The sequence below is a fragment of the Dendrobates tinctorius genome, unplaced genomic scaffold, assembly GCF_039654945.1.
Source record: "Dendrobates tinctorius isolate UK_male_01 unplaced genomic scaffold, ASM3965494v1 ptg000107l, whole genome shotgun sequence".
NCBI classification, from domain to species: Eukaryota; Metazoa; Chordata; class Amphibia; order Anura; family Dendrobatidae; genus Dendrobates; species Dendrobates tinctorius.
Genome location: NW_027361775.1, coordinates 36,963,764 through 36,983,489, shown reverse-complemented (window position 1 = coordinate 36,983,489; position 19,726 = coordinate 36,963,764). Strand labels below are relative to the sequence as shown.

The window sequence follows — 19,726 nt, the reverse complement described above, 5'->3', positions numbered from 1 at the left end:
TGAATTTTATATTTTTTTCGTGTTTTTACAGGAACAATACTCATGCCAACATGACAGCAATATTCACCGCAAAATTTAATTATAAGGCAAATTTAAATATAGTTTTGTATCTAAATGATAAATTAATAGAAGATCTTATGAAAATTTCTTCTCGAAGAAAACGTTCAATACCAGATGAAAATGGCACAATTAATATTGATTATGTAGATGAAGGAGATAGATGTAAGTGTTAATAATTATCTGTATGCTGTAGGACAAAATGTTAATATATTCTAAAGTGTCCCCTTTCACTGTTTTATGATACAATCTTTTATTTGACTAGTAAAGCATGAAATTATAGAGTGAGTCATACAAGATTATTAAACTAGATATTAGTGGAGAAATATCAATGTAATGCTCACAGTTTTCTGGCTTAAATATATTTATAAAAATGCTGAACCTGAACACTATGTTTATGTTCATTTGTGTCGGAAAATAAATGCTACCCACCAATATACTAACCTTTACCACTGTTTTTCTAAACATGACTAGGTTCACTTGGCATTAATTTGTAGATGCACCATATTTCCAAACAGGCACATTACATTAATTCTTTACCTGTACATCACATCAGTCTTTCTGAACATGTTCAAGGGCTTAGTTGTATAGATGCTGCTGCTTTTTTCTTGTTGACTATTTAATAACCGGAATTGGTTGAAGACATTATACATAATCTAGATTTTGAGTTGGGGTCCTTACAATTCAGGTTATGACTCTGAATGTGTTACACATGTTTTTGTTTTAAACAGTCTACACAAAATTGGGACATCGCCGTGATGGCAACAGATGTTTTCACATATCATCAGTAATTATGAAATTAGTATCTGGCAGTAGACTCCAGGGGTGGACCTTGAAGTTTTGGCGCTCCAATTCAAATTCTGTGTTTAATATTGCCCCCATTGATCATATGCCATGTATTTTTTACCAATTCATTATTTGACATTTTTTTCAAGTTAACAGTAAACATTTTGAACAGAAAACTGTTACAATATAGTACCAAAGATGCAACATATCGAACGTAAGTGATAATGTCGGTCCGTGGTATTTGCGTTACATCAAACGTCGGCATAAAACAAATTGGATAGTATAAACAGTGTAATCACTTCCCAGTAACTATAAATTACAGTCTGAAAAAAGAAAAACAAAATGGGGGATTAGGCAACAGGCATTGGTATCGAAAATAACTAGGCTAGGGAATTTTGTGCCGTCAAAAATCTGATCATATGGGAAGGCAAACGGCAGAACCATAAAAGCTAGTAGTATGTATCTATAGACCTTGTTTATAGACAGAAAAAATTAAATTACAACATTGGGTGACAGAAGGGGAAGCAGGAGCTACAAGGATGTAAGAGAGGCGACGGGAAAGGCATAGCATAAAGGGCATCAGGATAAACCACTGCAGCAGGAACTGTGAAAAGAATTACAGATAATGGGCAGCTAAAAATATGGACTCATCAAAAGATGGGGAAGAGTTCAATGGGGGATTGATGTTCCCAATGAGAGTGGAGTTCTCAGCCTCTGGGAATTTTTAGTCCAAGGTTGCCAGACTTTGAGGAATTGTGAGAGTGTATGAGTTTCCCAGCTAAATAACTCTTCTAGTCTCTGGACATTGTTAACTTTATTAACCCATTCATTCAGAGTTGGGGGGTTGCTTCCAGTGTAAGTGGTATCAAATTCTTAGCTACTCCCAATAGTAGCAGAACTAAGTTAAGTTTTTGGGGGTGTAGTCTTTAGATGGAAGAGAGAGTAAAATTTCTGCTGCTGACATATTTATATTTATCAGCCCTAAGATTCAAAGGTCTTTGTTAATGCCCTTCCAGTAGTTCTCTATTGCAGGGCACGACCAAAAGATATGTGTTAGGTTGGTTTTAGATTTGTATTTAGGAGGGCTGCGGATGGCTGCCTACTTCCTCCTTTCTTCATCCGTGAAGCTCCGCCTACATATAAATTTCCGAAGGTCACAAGAGTATTTGCCAAAAACCCTTCACAAAAATATACCTACCTTCTTGGTCAGTTAGATTATCTTTGTGCGTGAAAGGGGTACCCCTTTTAAGGGCAATGCTAACCCCTTTTGATGTGGAAGCACTACAACTGTTGTACCAAGTGGGAAAGGAAGAAAAGGACATGTTTGGTACTCTACCTAGTTTAAAGTGGGTCTCCTGAATGAAGACCACTTGTGTTTTTCTTTTCTTAAGCAGTGCTAAAATTTGGTTACGTTTTGAAGAAGCATTGATACCTTTCATGTTGAATGATGCTACAGTGATCGAGCCCGAGTGGTCCTGTCTAGCCATGGGGGATAAAAGTAGGGGATCTGTTGCTGCCAAGTTATGCCTGTTAGGAACAAGAAACCAGGGTTAACAACCAACTATTTACAAAGAAACACTCATCCACCGCAGGGGGGACATCGAATACCCATTCATATGGATTAGAAAGTTCAAGCAGTGTTCAATTTAGTCATTTTGTCAGTTAGAGAGAAAACATTAATAGGTAAGCTAGAACGCCAAAGAGAGAAAAGAGAAAAAAAAATGAATCCAAAAACCCAGGTCGAGAGAGTGAGTGGCCAGGCCTTCAAAATTTGCTGACCGATGAGCATCAACGGTTGTTGAGCTCACAAATAGACTCTCACATCAGGAATGTAATCAGAGAGTAACAGCTGATTCAGATAACTTCTCAAAATGGGTTACGTCTGGAGCTACGTTTCCTGACTTTGAGGGAAGCATGCTTCTTTTTGGTGGACCACTCCTGTGGGCTAAGCAGTTGCAGGATGTTCCAACCCGTGTCTATTGGCAACCACAAGTGTATGTTGATTGGTGGGATTTGTAGTGGTTCCCATTCTTTGCCAGGTCCTCTGGTTTGCGGATTATTATTTGTTTCCCTTCTTTATTGATTGCAATTCCAAAGGGGAACAGCCATTTGTAGGTGAGGTAGGTGAAGTTGTGTGCTTTTAATTCAGTCAGAAGAGGTCTAAGGAGTCTTCTTTTCGTCAGCGCCAGGTCCTGGAAGAGCTCAATCTGTGCGTCTCCATAAAGGATCTTCTGTTCTCTGGCCCCAGATAGGATTGCAGCTGCATCCAGGTAGCTCAATAGACCACATATGATGTCCCTGGGCGGCTCGTTTGACTTTGGTTTTGGACGAAGTGCCCTGTGAACCTGCTCAATAATAATAGAATCAGCCCTTTCTTGTCCCAGCAAGTTGGAAAAGATTTCTCTGGATACTGAGTCCAGGGCCTCACGGGCAAAGGATTCAGGAACCCCTCTCAGACGCACATTTTTTTCTTCTGTTCCTGTTTTCCAGAACCTCAGCCGCCAATAGTGCTGTATTGATTTGGTATTGCTGCTGCAGAACTTGGTCACAAAGGCTGTTCACAGCATCTATCAGATCTGAATGGGTTGACTCCAGCACCTCTACCCTTTGGACCATTTGGTGAAGGTCCGATCTAAGGCCAGATATTTTGTCTAACAGGGGTTTCATGCTTTGGGCCATCAGCTGTTTCATAAAGGCCCTAGAGTTGGGGGCAGAGTCCTTCATGGTCGATTCGCAGGCAAAGCCCTCCCTACTTGAATCAGAGTTTTCTATAAGATGAGGAGAAGTAGGCCTTCTGGCTGTCTTTTTTGAGGGGGTCTGAGGGGCGTCAGACCTTCTCCTTACGTATTTGTCTAATTTTCCCTGGGTCTTTGAAATCTGACTTTCTGTAAGATTCTTTGCTGTATGTTTGACACGCTCTTTGTTCGTTTTTACCATATTTGTTGCTTTGAGAGATTGTAGGCTTTGAACACTACTTGAACATAACCTTTAAGAATTATGAGGTCATGGTGATAAGGACTGCGACCATTTTATTACATATACGTGGAAATTATTTTCTTTCTTTGGACACTTATATCCAACCACCAGCAGGAGTTGCTATTGTCATATACAGGATCCTATACAGTAGATTTCAAAGATGTAAAGACAGATTTGTGAGATTTGTGCTGAAGTCTGGATAATCCAGGTTGAGCAGGGGATGCCTTGTAGGGAGGTATAGAGTTCTTAGAGTGATTCCAGTGTCACATACAGTGGATGAACAAGTGTCAACCGTGTCTTCCCAGAGACAAGGGGCTGATGCTGTGTGTTATGCTTTCCTGCCCCTCTCTCTTAAGATGGTGCTCACCATGTGGAGATAGCTGTGTGGGAGGGGTGATAGCTCTTGTTATCTCTGGCACAGTGATGCACTAACACAGCACACCAAAATCAAGATGTGCCCTCTTTTAGACCAGAGGAGCTCTGGGATGACAAAGGATCAGGGATGGGGGTTTGGCTATCCAGCAGATTAGTTCCTCACACCACAACACTGAGCAGGGACGCTTTACACGGTCTCACCTCTGTCACTGGATCCCACCTGTGAGTTTCTGGGATCTCTCTCTAGAGGGATGTCAGGTCCCCCATGCTGATGGAGCACAGCAGCCACAGCCTGTTGGAAATGGCTGTGGGGTCCCTCTCTCTTCCTCTTGCTGTGCAATGGCTTCTAAGTCTCTTATGGTGCACAGGGTACCTCTCTCTGATATATCTCCCTCGTCTGATGGGTGTCTGCCTCGTAACAGTGATCAGAGTCCGAGTTAGGGCTCAGGATCAGTAAGTTAGAGTCAATTATCTTGAATTATTCCAGCCTGCATGCAGGAGCAGATCCAGAACACGTCTGCCCTGTTTGATGCCCAGGCCATGCCCCTCATCATATGCTATTTATAATACTAGGGTCTTCTTATATGACTAGGGGGTCTTTGTTCTTCTCAGACACCTAGGCCTATGTTTGCCTTCTACTTCTTCACCTCCATGAATACTTCGTGGCTCCTGTCTTGTTCAGAATGATGACTGCATACACAACACCATGAAGATTGAGATCTGATATCTATTCAACATGTTCATAATAAATTCATACAGTATATTTTGAATATGGGGTTGGTGGGCTGTTAATATAAATCACATACTCAATAATACATTAAATTTCACAGTGAGCATCACGTATTATCAGGATCTCAGTTGTACATTGTTTTTCATATCTGTCACTTACATTAGAATAGAAGAACATTCTCCATTATACTCTGATTGCTCTTCAGCGATGCATTATCCATCCATAGCTAGTATAGTACTCATTGCATTGATCTATCCATACTTTTCCTTGTGGTAAATAAAGTGACGAGTTTTATCATGGTCTGGTTGGTCTCCCATGTTCCAGAAAAACATCTAGAAATCATGTGTATGTGTAATTTGCAGTATTGTAGTATTTGAAATTGTTGTTTTCTTTTCTCAGTGAGCCTAATGGAACTAGCAGAGTCTGCATTCTGTCCGTTTGAAGGATATGAAGTGGATGCTGCCACTTTGATGTGTGACTCAATATGTGTCAACAATACATACTGTAAGAACAATGCCTCTTGTCAGCTTGTTAATGGAAAAATGGACTGCATGTAAGTAGATACGACATCATTTTAATGAATTTCATGTTGAATTTTTTTTTTGTAAAGCAAAATTACAAGAATAAATTCAATTATATAGCAGTACAGCATGGTAGCTGCACAGTAATAGACCATCAGTTTTACATTCATGCAAAAGTTTAGAAAACCTAGAGATAAAGGAAAATGGAAACATGGGAGCAATGTGAGGTATCAGAGAGACTGAATGGGACAAGCTACTAGTAGAGATAAGCGAATCATGCAAACTTCGAATTCGCTCGTTCACATGGATTATTCCAGGAAGTTATTTTTGTTGATTGAATGTCTCTTATTATGCCCTGGGGTCACTCCAGATCCCAGGACATAATTAATGTATGATATTATAAATAAAAAAAAATCCTTCACCTGTTTGGTCCTCGACACACCTTCTTATATCACCACTGAGAGCACTAAATCCCTGGGCTTCCTCATGCTAGGTAAGGACATCCCACTCTGATGAGGTCCAGGATGGTTCTGTGCACGGGCGCATAAGGTCCTGTGCAGAAATGTCTTGGGCCCAGGGATTTCAATCCTCGCAGCAGTGATAAGACCATGCCATGCTGACTATATGGGGAATGGTAAAGATAAGAGGTGAATGGTAAGGTGAGTGTAAATATTTTGTTTATTTTCAACCTTTTGATGGCCCTTTACAATTCAGAAAAATGGTGACAAGCTAATAGCAGAAAGTTAGCATTTTGGCAGATTTTAGTAATATGCAAGTAGACTACAATGTCACTCAAATATATTCACTCATCTCTGTTTACTGATAAATGGGCCTCATCATTCCCCTTGTGGGTTTGTATGATTCCTGGTGAGTCACTCCTCCAAACCATTCCTTTTAATATGTTCTAATTTCTAAATACAGCCCCATCATAACAAGGCAAAGCTGCAAAAAATACATGGCTTTAATAATTATCAAAATTGCAGTACTTAACCCATTCCTGATATAGAATATAGGTATGTCCTATGTTGGGTCACTTTGTATGGAGCTGGCTCCTGTAACAGCAGCAATTGGAGCCTGGCTGTTAACCCATTAAATCCTTGACAGCAACATTTAAGATTTGGAGTACAGCGGCAAATTGTTCAATGCATTCATCGGCATCCCTGGTGCAATTGCTGGTAATGATGGTTTACTATGGCAAACATTGACCTGCTAAAGGCTCTTATGGCTAGCTGCAATGTAAAAAAAATAAAATTCCTTTCACACTGTTATCCCCCTTTAAGCATAAAGAAATAAACATATTTGGTATCACCGTATCTATAAGAGTCCAATCTGTTAGTTAATCCACCAATATGGTTAAAGCCGTAAAATAAAAGACTCAAAACACCACAATGACATTTTTTTTGCTTGCTGTTACTCCACCAATTAAAATGTTGCATACACCCCAAAATAGTACCAACAAATATGTTAGCTCACAATGCAAAAACAGGCCCTCACACAGCTCAATCTACAGGAGAATGAAAACATTGTGAGTCTTAGAAAATGACGACACAAACCATTTTTTTCTTTTTCTTTTACAAACTCCTAAAAAAGTCACTACTTAAATAAAAAAAAAGAAAATGAAAGTTTTTCATCATAAACAGGCTAACCTGGGGAATCTTGTTACTAGGTAATTTTTGCGCACATTGAATGACATGAAAAAAAAACTAGCATTGAAACAAAACAACAAAAAACCTTGATGGAGTTGCCATTTTTCATTATTTCACCCCTCTTTGACATTTTTTCTAATTTTCTATACATTTTATGATCAAATTAGTGGTGGAATTCAAAGCAGCATATCATTCCACAAAAAACATGTCAGTAGGAAAAAAGTTATGATTGTAAAAGGGTGACGTCAAAATGAGCGAACAAAAATGGAAATTCGGCAATCATGAAGGGGTTAAATGAACATTAGAATTGTAGTAAATTCATGTTACATGGTTACATAATTAATACAGTTGAAAAAGGTAGATGTTCCTGAAGTTTCGCCAAGGTATGAAAAAGCATTAAAGGGAGTGGCATGTAGTATGTACGAACACAATGCATGATCCAGTTCACCCAAAACAGCTAAGAGAAACAGTAAGTTTTTGCAGAGTCGAAAGTAAGAAAGAGTCGAATTCTAGAAATGTATTTGAGGTGCACATAACAAGAGCGAGCTAGTGATCGGATGTGGGGGGTGAATGAAAGCTCGGAATCAATTATGACCCCAAGACATCGGGCATGTTGCTGGGGAGTAATGGTGGAACCACACACCGAAATGGCAATGTCGGACATAGGTAGGTTAGTAGAGGGAGGAAACACAAGTTCAGTTTATGACAGGTTCAGTTTCAGATAGAGGGAGGACATGAGACAGCGGTAAGACAATCACTGGTGTTATCTAAAAAGGCACGCGTGATATCAGGAGAAGTGTATAATTGGGTGTCATTAGCATAGAGATGGTACTGGAAACCAAATCTACTGATTGTTTGTCCAATAGGGGCAGTATACAAAGAGAAGAGGAGGGGGCCTAGAACCGATCCTTGAGGAACCCCAATAGTAAGGTGAAGATGAGAGGAGGAGCCAGCAAAAGAGGGTAAACTGATTAAATTTGCTGATGACACAAAGCTAGGAGGGACAGCTAATACTAGAGAAGAGAGAGAGAGGATTCAAAAAGATTTAAATAAACTGGAGAAGTGGGCAGCAACTAACAGAATGGTTTTTAACAGGGAGAAATGCAAAGTACTACATCTGGGCAATAAAAATGAAAAAAGCATATATAGAATGGGAGGAATAGGGCTAAGTGACAGCACATGTGAAAAAGACTTGGGTATACTAATAGATCACAGACTGAATATGAGTCAACAGTGTGATGCAGCAGCAAAAAAGGCAAATGCAATTCTAGGATGTATTAACAGAAGCATACAGTCTAGATCACGTGAAGTAATTATTTCCCTCTACTCCTCTTTGGTCAGACCTCATCTGGAATATTGTGTCCAATTTTGGGCACCACATTTTAAAAAAGACATCAACAAACTGGAGCAAGTTCAGAAAAGAGCGACCAGAATGGTGACCGGTCTGCAAACCCTGTCTTATGAGGAAAGGTTGCAGGATTTGGGAATGTTTAGTTTGCAAAAGAGAAGACTGAGAGGAGACTTAATAGCTGTCTACAAATATCTAAAGGGCTGTCACATTGTAGAAGGATCAACTTTATTCTCATTTGCACAAGGAAAGACTAGAAGCAATGGGATGAAGCTGAATGGGAGGAGACACAGATTAGATATTAGAAAAAACTTTTTGACAGTTAGAGTGATCAATGAGTGGAACAGGCTGCCACGAGAAGTGGTGAGTTCTCCTTCAATGGAAGTCTTCAAACAGAGGCTGGACAGACATCTAACTGGGATGATTTAGCGAATCCTGCTTTGAGCAGGGGGTTGGACCAGATGGCCCAGGAGGTCCCTTCCAACTCTACGATTCTATGATTCTATGATTCTATACAGTAAAGGAGCGGTCAGAGAGAACGGTATCCTTGAGGCCGATGGAGCGGAGAATAGTGAGGAGGAGCTGATGATCCATAGTGTTGAATGCTGCAGAGAGATCCAGGAGAATTAGCATGGAGTAGTGACCATTAGATTTAGCTTTTACTAGATCGTTAGAGACTTTAGTGAGGGCAGTTTCAGTAGAATGGAAAGAGCGGAAACCGGATTGAAGAGGTTCGAGAAGAGAGTTATCTGAAAGATAGCGGATAAGATGGGAGTGGACCAGGCGTTCCAGGAGTTTAGAGATGAAGGGAAGAGTAGAGACAGGTCTATTGTTAGCGGCACAGTTTTGGTCGAGGGATGGTTTTTTAAGTAATGGATGTATGATGGCATGCTTAAATGAGGAGGGAGAGATACCGGAAGAGAGACAGAGGTTAAATATTTTTGTTAGGTGAGTGGTGACAGCAGGGTAAAGGGACTGGAGGAGATGTGAGGGAATAGGGTCTCTGGTGCAAATAGTAGGACGAGAAGATGCAAGGAGTCTGATAACTTCTTCTGTGACTGTTTCAAAATCAGAGAGTGAGCTAGATGCATTGGGGGAGGGAGGACAGTGCATGGCATGAGGGGATTCGGAGAAAATTTCCTGTCTGATATGGTCAATTTTCTCTTTGAAATAATTGGCCAGATCATCAGCGCGGAGATCCGTAGTTGGGGCCTGCACTCTTGGGTTGAGCAAGGAATGAAAAGTGTCAAAGAGACGAAGCATGAGGGATAAAGGACGTGATCCCGGTGTCAGCATCCTTTGGCACTCTTGCTTCGCTCCCCACAGGCACCTGGAGCGCGTCCTTTAACCCTCATGCTTTGCTCCCCACAGGCACCGGGTGCACATCTTTTTGCCCACATTCTGCGCACCCCGCAGGTTTCAAAGAGCATTTAGTGCCACATTCAAAGACCCACTTCCACACAGATTTTGCTTGAGAAAGGCTATTGTGTGTGTATGTTTGTATGTCCAGGATAGGCATCCGCACCGTGGCAGCTACAGCCACAAAATTTGGCACAGTCTCACGTCTGGACCCCGAGAGCGTCCTAAGCTATGTTGTGAGGTGAAATTTTAATCCCGCGCATTCCAATTCACCAAACAATTTTGCCCCTATCTACATACTGGGGGAAAAAGTGTGTGCGCGTCAAACCCCGCCCCTCATTTTGATGTCACAATGCCCCTATTTGCATACTGGGGAAGCAGTGTGTGCGTATCAAGCCCCGCCCCTCATTATAATGTCACAGTGGTTGCCATGGCGACGCTGATATCATCATAGGGTGCAAGCCCCGCCGCCGCTCATTATGATGTCATAATGGTTGACTATGGGATGGAGGATGTGTGATGGGTATATGGGCACTGGACTATGGGATGGAGGATATGTATGACGGGTATATGGGCACGGGACTATGGGATGGAGGATGTGTGATGGGTATATGGGCACTGGACTATGGGATGGTGGATATGTATGATGGGTATATGGGCACGGGACTATGGGATGGAGGATATGTATGGCGGGTATATGGGCACGGGACTATGGTATGGCGGATATGTATGATGGGTATATGGGCATGGGACTATGGGATGGAGGATATGTATGATGGGTATGTAGGCACGGGACTATGGGATGGAGGATATGTATAATGGGTATATGGGCATGGGACTATGGAATGGAGGATGTGTGAGGGGTATATGGGCACTGGACTATGGGATGGAGGATATGTACGACGGGTATATGGGCACCGGACTATGGGATGGCGGATATGTATATGGGCACTCGACTATGGGATGGCGAATATGTATGATGGGTATATGGGCATGGGACTATGGGATGGAGAATATGTATGATGGGTATATGGGCATGGGACTAGACTATGGGATGGAGGATATGTATGATGGGCATATGGGAACGGGACTATGGGATGGAGGATGTGTGATGGGTATATGGGCACTCGACTATGGGATGGAGGATATGTATGATGGGTATATGGGCACGGGCCTATGGGATGGAGGATATGTATGATGGGTATATGGGCACGGGCCTATGGGATGGTGGATATGTATGATGGGTATATGGGCATGGGACTATGGGATCGTGGATATGTATGACGGATATATGGGCACGGGACTATGGGATGGCGGATATGTATGATGGGTATATGGGCATGGGACTATGAGATGAAGGATGTGTGATGGGTATATGGGCACTTGACTATGGGATGGTGAATATGTATGATTGGTATTTGGGCATATGTATGATGGGTATATGGGCACGGGACTATGGGATGGAGGGTGTGTGATGGGTATATGGGCATGGGACTATGGGATGGAGGATGTGTGATGGGTATATGGGAACACGACTATGGGATGGAGGATATGTATGAGGAATATATGGGCATGGGACTATGGGATGGAGGATATGTATGATGGGTATATGGGCATGGGACTATGAGATGAAGGATGTGTGATGGGTATATGGGCACTCGACTATGGGATGGCGGATATGTATGATGGGTATATGGGCTCGGGCCTATGGGATGGTGGATAAGTATGATGGGTATATGGGCACGGGACTATGGGATGGAGGATAATTATAATTTGTTATAACTAATCACAGTTAGTTACTATGCCCGGGCAGCGCCGGGCTCTTCAGCTAGTTTATCATATAAGTGCTGAAGTTTTTTGTATTACTATTTGTCCCAATTATGGTCACTGTGAAGTTGTGGGATGGCTTTTGCATTTTTTTGATAAAAAAAATGAAGTACCATGTATTATTTTCATGCACTATGCATGAAAATTGCATTACAAACCTACATTACAGAACACAACCTACATACTCACCACCCAAGGCTCAAGTTCGATGCATGCAAACCTCCTATTTCAGAACAGAAATAAAAAACAAAAATCTGGGGTGCAAAGACATCAGCCACCAATATGTTGGAGTACTAACGCACTAAAGCACCCTGAAGGAGAAACCCCTCCAGGAACAGGCCACCTTTTGGGCACACAGTTATTCATACTCCAAAGAACGTACCTTCATCAGGGCACCTAGGACATTGCTATAAACTTTGTATACACAGAGGGTTTCACTCTGCGTCGAGGGACCTCACCTCCCACATTCCCAGATCCCACCGGCGGATCATTTTCCAAACTGGGGTAACATAAGCCGGGAGATGCCCATGCGTTGTTCGAAGATCCTTCAATCTTCCCCTTGTCTCCCATTCCTGGAAGAAAGACTAAAACCATCCCTTCTGCATGGAGTCTGTATGTTGTCCGTGTGTCTGCGTGGGTTTCCTCCTATGCTTCAAAGACATACTGATAGAGAATCTAGATTTTGAGCCTCAATGGGGACAGCACCGAGAATGTCTTTTAAGCGCTGAGGAATTAATGACTATATAAGTGAGTAAAATAAATGAAATAAATAAATAATTCATTTTTCTTTGAAATAGGCTTTAATCTGAATATATGTCTAGAGCAAGACTGGATACATTTTAGGGTGCAGATAAAATAACTATCCTTTTTGATAAGTTTGCAATTTTTTTCTTTTCTTTTTTTTTGTTTAATTTTAGTTGTAAACCATTCTCTATCTATACCACATCTGGACCACAATGTGAGCATCTCTCCATGAACCTGGGTCCTTTCTTTGGCATATTATTTGGAGCTTTGGCCTTCCTTCTTCTGCTGCTCCTTGGAATCTGGTTTGCAGTACGCTGTTCTCAAAAGAGGAAAGATAATGAGGGATGTGAAGATGAGTAAGTGACAACTACTGCACACTTTTACTACAAACTAGAAAATATGACCTATTGTTGTAAGGATAACACTTCATATTAAAAAGGTAACATATTAATATTGCCAGTGTAGACTAGCACTCCAATCACCTTCCATTGCGAAACATAAGGAATGATTTAAAGTGTAAACCTTTGTTTTAATTTTTATTTCATAAATCTATAATAATACACATAAAAGTGAGCAACCTTGCAATATACGTTGTCAGAAAATATGCTTCTTTTTCCTCTTGGACTGGTCATTAATTTTCCAAATTCTCAATTTATGAGTAAAATCTGTATTCAGTGACAACAGACTTTGCTATACCCCTTGTATCTATAGTGGGTATAAAAAGTATTCAGACCCCTTTTACATTTCTCACTCTTTGCTTCATTGCAGCCATTTGGTAAATTCAAAAAAGTTCATTTTTTCTCATTAATGTACACTCTGAATCCCATCTTTACTGAAAAAAAAATGTAGAAATTTTTTCAAAATTTATTAAAAAAGAAAAACCGAAATAGCCCTTGGTCATACGTATTCAGACCCTTTGCTCAGTATTGAGTAGACCCTTTTGAGCTAGTACAGCAATGAGTCTTCTTGGGAATGATGCAACAAGTTTTTTACACCTGGATTTGGGGATCCTCTGGCACATTAATGAGTGTACATTAATTACATAGCAAGGCCGTGAGACGACATTTGTTCATCCAGTTCAGCCTATATCCCTCTAGTATAAATCCCAAGATCTACGTCCTTCTAAAGAACCTAATAACTGTAAAATACAATATTGTTACACTCCAGGAAGACATCCAGGCCTCTCTTGAACCCGTCGACTGAGTTTGCCAACACCACCTCCTCAAGCAAGGAATTAATGAGAAATAAAATGAACTTTTTTGAATTTACCAAATGGCTGCAATGAAACAAAGAGTGAAAAGCTTAAAGGGGTTTGAATACTTTCCATACCCACTGTACATAGAATATTAGCACTAGCAGCTACCATCTCCTATCTCGTAATGTAGAAATCTGTCTTCACTGAATATAGATTTTACCTAGGAATTGAGAATTTTGAAAATGAATGCTCAGTCCTGGAGGACAAAGAAGCAGAATTCTCTGATAAGATATATTGCAAAGTTTCCTTTATGTGTTCTATTGATTTAGGAAAATTAAAATGACAATTACTCGTTATTTCTTGTGCAATGTATAGCAGTGAGGTGGGAGTCAGGTCAATCCTAAAGAGGGATGGCATGTTGATATATTTGATGTAGAGTAAAATAATGTCAATATAAGCTGTTATGGTTGTTTGGAAAAGCGAAGAGGTGACTTCATAAATTTTGTCAAAAGTGCTTGTAGTGTATGCCATTTGAATACCATTTTGACATGTCTGGTGAATGGGAGCCTGTGGATTAAATCGACACACATGCTGGGTGGTTTCCAGGTTATACACCAAACATAGCTCACAGCACTCATCCTTTTTAAGTTTGTAATAACTTCTGCATGATGTTTTTCATATCATCTAATGCTGTTTTTTTGGATTTTTCATAATCAGAACATACCAAACACGATTTAGCTGGAAAACTTCTCTATTTCCATGTAAGTGTTTTTTCAGTAACCTGCTTTCAGTAATCTTAGTTGCTCATTTTATTACATAGATTTCAGTCTATTAATATCACACATGTTAAATATATCATTTCTCATGTTGATCCATTTTTTTAGCCTTTGAGCGGCTTGGAGAATCAGAAATTGCAACATCAGAGCAAGACGTAAAATCTGCAAATTTGGTCAACTGGAAACCTCACCTCGAAAAAGTCAACAGTTTAGCTGAGGTATGATAACTAATATGTTACATTATCATTACAGAAGTACAGCTTAGGTTGGGTACACATTAGAAATAAGAATTCTATTTTTCTGTTTCATTCAGAAACAGTAAAAATGAATTAATGCAGCAGATCCAGCACATGACAGACACTAGTTGTTCCTGGGCTGGTGTGCGATGCAAATGGAGGGGTTGAGGGAGCTGATAAAGGGAAGCCCTGATGGTAGGGAGAGGGGGGGAAAATGGTGACCCCTCCACACTCATGTTATACTGACACCTGGGCTCCCTATTGCTGGCATTGGTGTAAGCCAGAAGTGAGTTTAAATAGTAAAGGGTGATTGTACCAATAAGCAGCAGCTGAGACCAAATCCTGATGTAGTCTGAGCAGTCTTAAACCAAGGACTCTTAACCCCTTCCATACCAAAGTAAACCCGCACCACTCATGTGAATGGTTGCGTAGGCTCCAAAGAGGACCTACAATCAACTAATCTCTGTGATCTCCTGATAACAGGTGCACCACAGGTCTCACCTGGGTGCAGCACACTCGTGACAACCGTACTGATATAACATGGGGTCTGTCAGGTTTTTGTTATTGTATCAAAAACTTTAGTGCATATTTGTATATTTTACAGGAAAAAATATTGCACCTTTCTGTGTATAGTCATGTCAGGAGCAATGAGTAAAGGGAGAGATAGAAAGAGAGTAAACTTCACATTCACAGGAAACACCCACAAAGGCCGGGATCACACTTGCAACTGCAGTGCGAGAAACTTGCGTGAGTCTCTTCCCTCAATACCCAGTACTGCCGCCAGCACTCAGGACTGGAGAGTGCAGCTGCATGTATTTCTAAGCAGCTGAACGCGCCGGTCCCAAGTGCCGGCAGCAGTGCCAAGTATTGAGAGAGACTCACGCAAGTTTTTCGCATTGCAGTTGCAAGTGTGACCCTGGCCTAAGGTTTGGCATTGCAGTGTCAAATACAGACATGTCAGAGAAAGCAATACAGACATTAGTTATTGACATACTGTAAATTGAACATTCTCTTTATACTAGAAGTAAACATAAGATTTAAGGTCTAAGGCAGGGATGCACCAACATTTTTTTACATTGTTAAAATTAACTGATCCCAATGGCTGCAGCCAAACTTAAAATGGAATTACCATCTCTGACATTTATTGTATATCAGAAGTATATGCCCCAATATTATAACAGGACTTCAACCAATCAGGATAATAGTTCTAGTCTTCTTTGCTCTATACACTGCAGAAATTAACAGACCATGCTTGTGGCTCTTCAATGGGCTTAAGATGAACTGTTAAAACCGAACTGCTCAAATAAAACTACAATGGCTGCAGCTGTACACATGCATGGCCACCTATCTATGTAATCTATTCCTTCCTGGTGTCAGCTCAGAAGAACGCCAATTATATAGGGTCTCAATTATTGCCACACAGTGTGCCATTGTTACTTACCTGTTGCTGCTTCTGGGCACCACTCCTCTTTGACATGGAAAATGTCAGCATCTAATAGCCACAGACAAAGGTGTCTGTGACCAAATGGATTGGGGTCTCACAGAACGACATCATGGTCCACTGTGGGCATCAGGCCGCAGGTTGTATACCGCTGGTTTAAGACAGTGTTTGCCATCAGTTCGACTGCAGATTAAAAGGGTTGTCCAAGTTTTGGGTGAAATTCTGCAGTCACTCTATGTTACTGCAGACTTTTGAATTCTCACAACGCACAGGTTTCATGCTGTCAGGGTTCTCCTGTGCCAGCGCTGGCAGAGATAGTAATGTGACAGCAAGTATGCAATTTGCATACTTCTGATTATTTTTCGACTAGATGCGTCCAACCTCGCTCAATTCACTTGTATTAAGTGAAGCACAACATGTCTAGTCGGCATGTGACCGCATGTATGCAAGTTGCATACTAAGGCCAGGGTCACACTTGCGAGTGCAATGCTAGAAACTTGCTCGAGTCTCTCGCCTCAAAACCCGGCACTGCCGCCAGCACTCAGGACTAGAGTGTGCGGCTGCATAGAAATACATGCAGCCACACACTACAGTCCCAAGTGCCGGCAGCAGTGCTGGTTTTGATACGAGATACTCGCGTGAGTTTCTCGCATTGCACACGCAAGTCTGACCCCGGCCTTACAGTCAGTCTTCCAGTGCCAGTACTGGAGAATCCTGACAGTTCGTCTACTGCGTGCTATGAGGATTCACAAGTCCACAGTCAAATAGAGAGACTGTAAACATGCACCCCAAGCCTGGGCAAGCCCTTTAATAAGGGGTCTGTGGAAAGACCACTTTATGTACAGGGCCCATCATAGAATACTCTGATGCGCTGGTTGTCTTGTGATACTCTATAAACACTAGAATAGAGGATGTTGGGTAAAATGTGCAGGCGTTGGGAACTACTGATCTAAAAAATCAAATATTTGCTAAACTTTTCAATGATCATTCTTTGCATGTTTTCTTTCAGGTCAAAATAAAGAGACCAGAAATCAACACTGACTCGCTGAAGAGAGAATAGAAATCCGAACAAAATGAATATATTTCTATGATGTTTTAGTTGAGTACCTAAAATTGAGATATATTTTATGTGCAGAGAACAAAGATTTTCTAATGATTGAAAGACATATTTGATTATGAATGTATAAGACACTGAACTCCTTGTATTGGTATTGCACTTTGTAAAAAGTATTTATTAGGTATGATTCCTGTCCTTAGAGACACAATGCTGCCTTATCATATCTGTTCATTTGTGTTTTACACTAATAGCAACATTTGTATAGGTAATGAGCATTTACCTGTTATAACTTTTCTTATTTTACCCAAATTAAATTGTTTACAAGCCGGCCTTGCAGATTTTTTTTTTACCTTAGATCTTATTTTCTTGGACTGTAATGATGGCTTGAAAAATGGGAAGTCGCAGTTTTTATAATTATATGGCATTCAGTCCAGTTTAATTATGTTAAAGAATAAATATCTCAGAAACTTGAACACAATTGCAGGGATTTCCCAATATTATCATGTACTGTTTGCCTTGTCTGCCTTCAGTAATAAGAAATCTATTTTTTTATCAGATTGTATTGATTTAAAAAATATTTTATTTCACCTTCTAAATGTTTAATTTATGAAACAATGCAATAGGGCTCATTGTCTATAATATGTAGGAACGGTTTAATGATATTGTGATTGTAATAGAAATTGTTGAATGGATTATTTATATATCTGGCAATTTTAATTAAAAAAAATGCGCATTAATTTCAGTTTGCCGTGTAATTGATGTTTGTACAAAAGCACTGTACATTGTATACTGTACAAGAAAATGGGTATATTTAGGTGTTAGGCCAAACTTATATCTGGGAGCCTCCATAGAGGAAAGTGTACTCCAATAAAAAATAGAAAATGAGGCTTTATCATTCTACCTAGACTGAATTATTTAACATTAATAGACATTTAAGCAGTAGGATTATGTCCTTTTTTGCAATCCCAACCTTTTTTATGCTTTACATGGAAACTTCACAGCATAATCCTCAGGCCAGCTCCTCCTGTCTGTACCCTATAGCTTACCGTACACATCAGGCTGTTTTCACATCAGCATTACAGACTCCATTAGGAGCCTCTGTCACAGAAAAATGCTTTGTCAACTACATATTTTTCCCAAGTTTTTGCTGCATTTTTGCATGCATTTTTTTCTGCATTCATTTGAATTAGTGAAAACTACTTCAAAAACTATGAAAGAATTCACATGGTGCAGATTTGGCAAAAACACTTTGAAGGTTCAAATCTGCAAAGAAAAAAAACGCATGTGCATTCATTTTAAAAGTCTTTTTCACTTTGCCTTTATTGTAAAATGCTGAGTTTTTGGAGTTTTTTTTACAGCAAAAACATAGCACAAATGCAACAAGCCTTTTGCAGAAAAAATGCTGCTTTTTATATGTTTTTTCATGCTTTTTTAATATAGTTTTACTTGCATTTTTTTTCTCATTCATTTGAATTGGTGTTAAGCTCTCCAACAACAATGAAAGAAATGAAATGAGGCAGATTTAAAATAAACGTTTTGATGGTTCAAATCTGCAAGGAAAGAAAAGCAGCATCTGCAGGAGACTTAATAAAGCTTACTCACTTTGCTGGTAATGTAAAACTTTGTGTTTTTCCCCAGAAAAAAGTTGCAGAAAAAATGTGCCAAAAACACAGCATCTGAACAAGCCCTAATATTATCTTGACTAATTCATAATGCATATATCCCTATTCCACGATTTACTTTTTTTTATGTAAGGAACATTGTGAGGCAAATAAACAGAATGTGATGTGATTAGGGTTAGACTGAAAAACAGCCCTGGAACATAGACCTCACCAGCCCAGATACAATATAGCCCTTCCCTAAATCCCCCCAAAAATGCAACATTCCCATGGCATTATTTTCTTTGTCACACCGCCAACCACTCTCCAAAAGGGGCAATTCTGAATTGGGAGGTAAGCAACACTAGCGATGTCATATCAACACATACCTGTTAGGAAGTGTTCACATTTGCAAGGTATAGTTTACCTCTCCTTTTTCTCAGAATAGGACATTCCTATTATTCACATATCCAAGAGGCATTTTCAAACATGACAGACATGACATACCAGCACTACTCACCTCTCAATGCAGAAGTGAGCAACCCTATAAATTCACAAAGGCTAAACAGACAGCTGTGGGTTGATATTAATAGCCTGAGAATGGGTCAGAGTTATTGTCCCCCCTCCCAGGCTACCAACATCAACCCTCAGTCACCCCAGCAATGGCGCTTAGCCTAACTCTTCCCACTTGCCCTGTGGAGGTGGCAAGTGGGGCAATAGGGTTGGGATTGATGTCAGCTTTGTATTGTCAACTGACATCAAACCATGGGTTAGTAATGGAGAGGGATCTATAAGATGCCCCCATCACTAACCCCATAGTAAGTTTTGAAATTAACACACAGCAAGAATAAAATTCTTTATTTTAAATAAAACTCAACACCCATTTTTACACATTTATTTAAAAAGAAAAAATACTAACCTTTATGCCTATAATCCATCAATGACCATGTCCACAGTAAAAGATAAAAAATAATAAAACACCATATTACTCACATGTCCAACAATAATCCGTTGAAGCCCATCTCCCCTGTAAAAGACAAAAAAATAATAAACA

General features: G+C 40.2%; 1 protein-coding gene across 1 annotated transcript in view; it reads left to right on the top strand.

The window, feature by feature from the left end:
* LOC141100709 (uncharacterized) overlaps window positions 1-17,811 on the top strand; it is a 424,196-nt gene extending 406,385 nt beyond the window's left edge. The window contains exons 109-114 of the mRNA XM_073589356.1: window positions 32-222; window positions 5,324-5,477; window positions 12,543-12,725; window positions 14,282-14,325; window positions 14,449-14,558; window positions 17,027-17,811. Coding sequence (XP_073445457.1) covers window positions 32-222; window positions 5,324-5,477; window positions 12,543-12,725; window positions 14,282-14,325; window positions 14,449-14,558; window positions 17,027-17,077 — 733 coding nt within the window. The 3' untranslated portion in view covers window positions 17,078-17,811. The remainder of the gene's footprint in view (window positions 1-31; window positions 223-5,323; window positions 5,478-12,542; window positions 12,726-14,281; window positions 14,326-14,448; window positions 14,559-17,026) is intronic.
* Window positions 17,812-19,726: the final 1,915 nt, after the last annotated feature.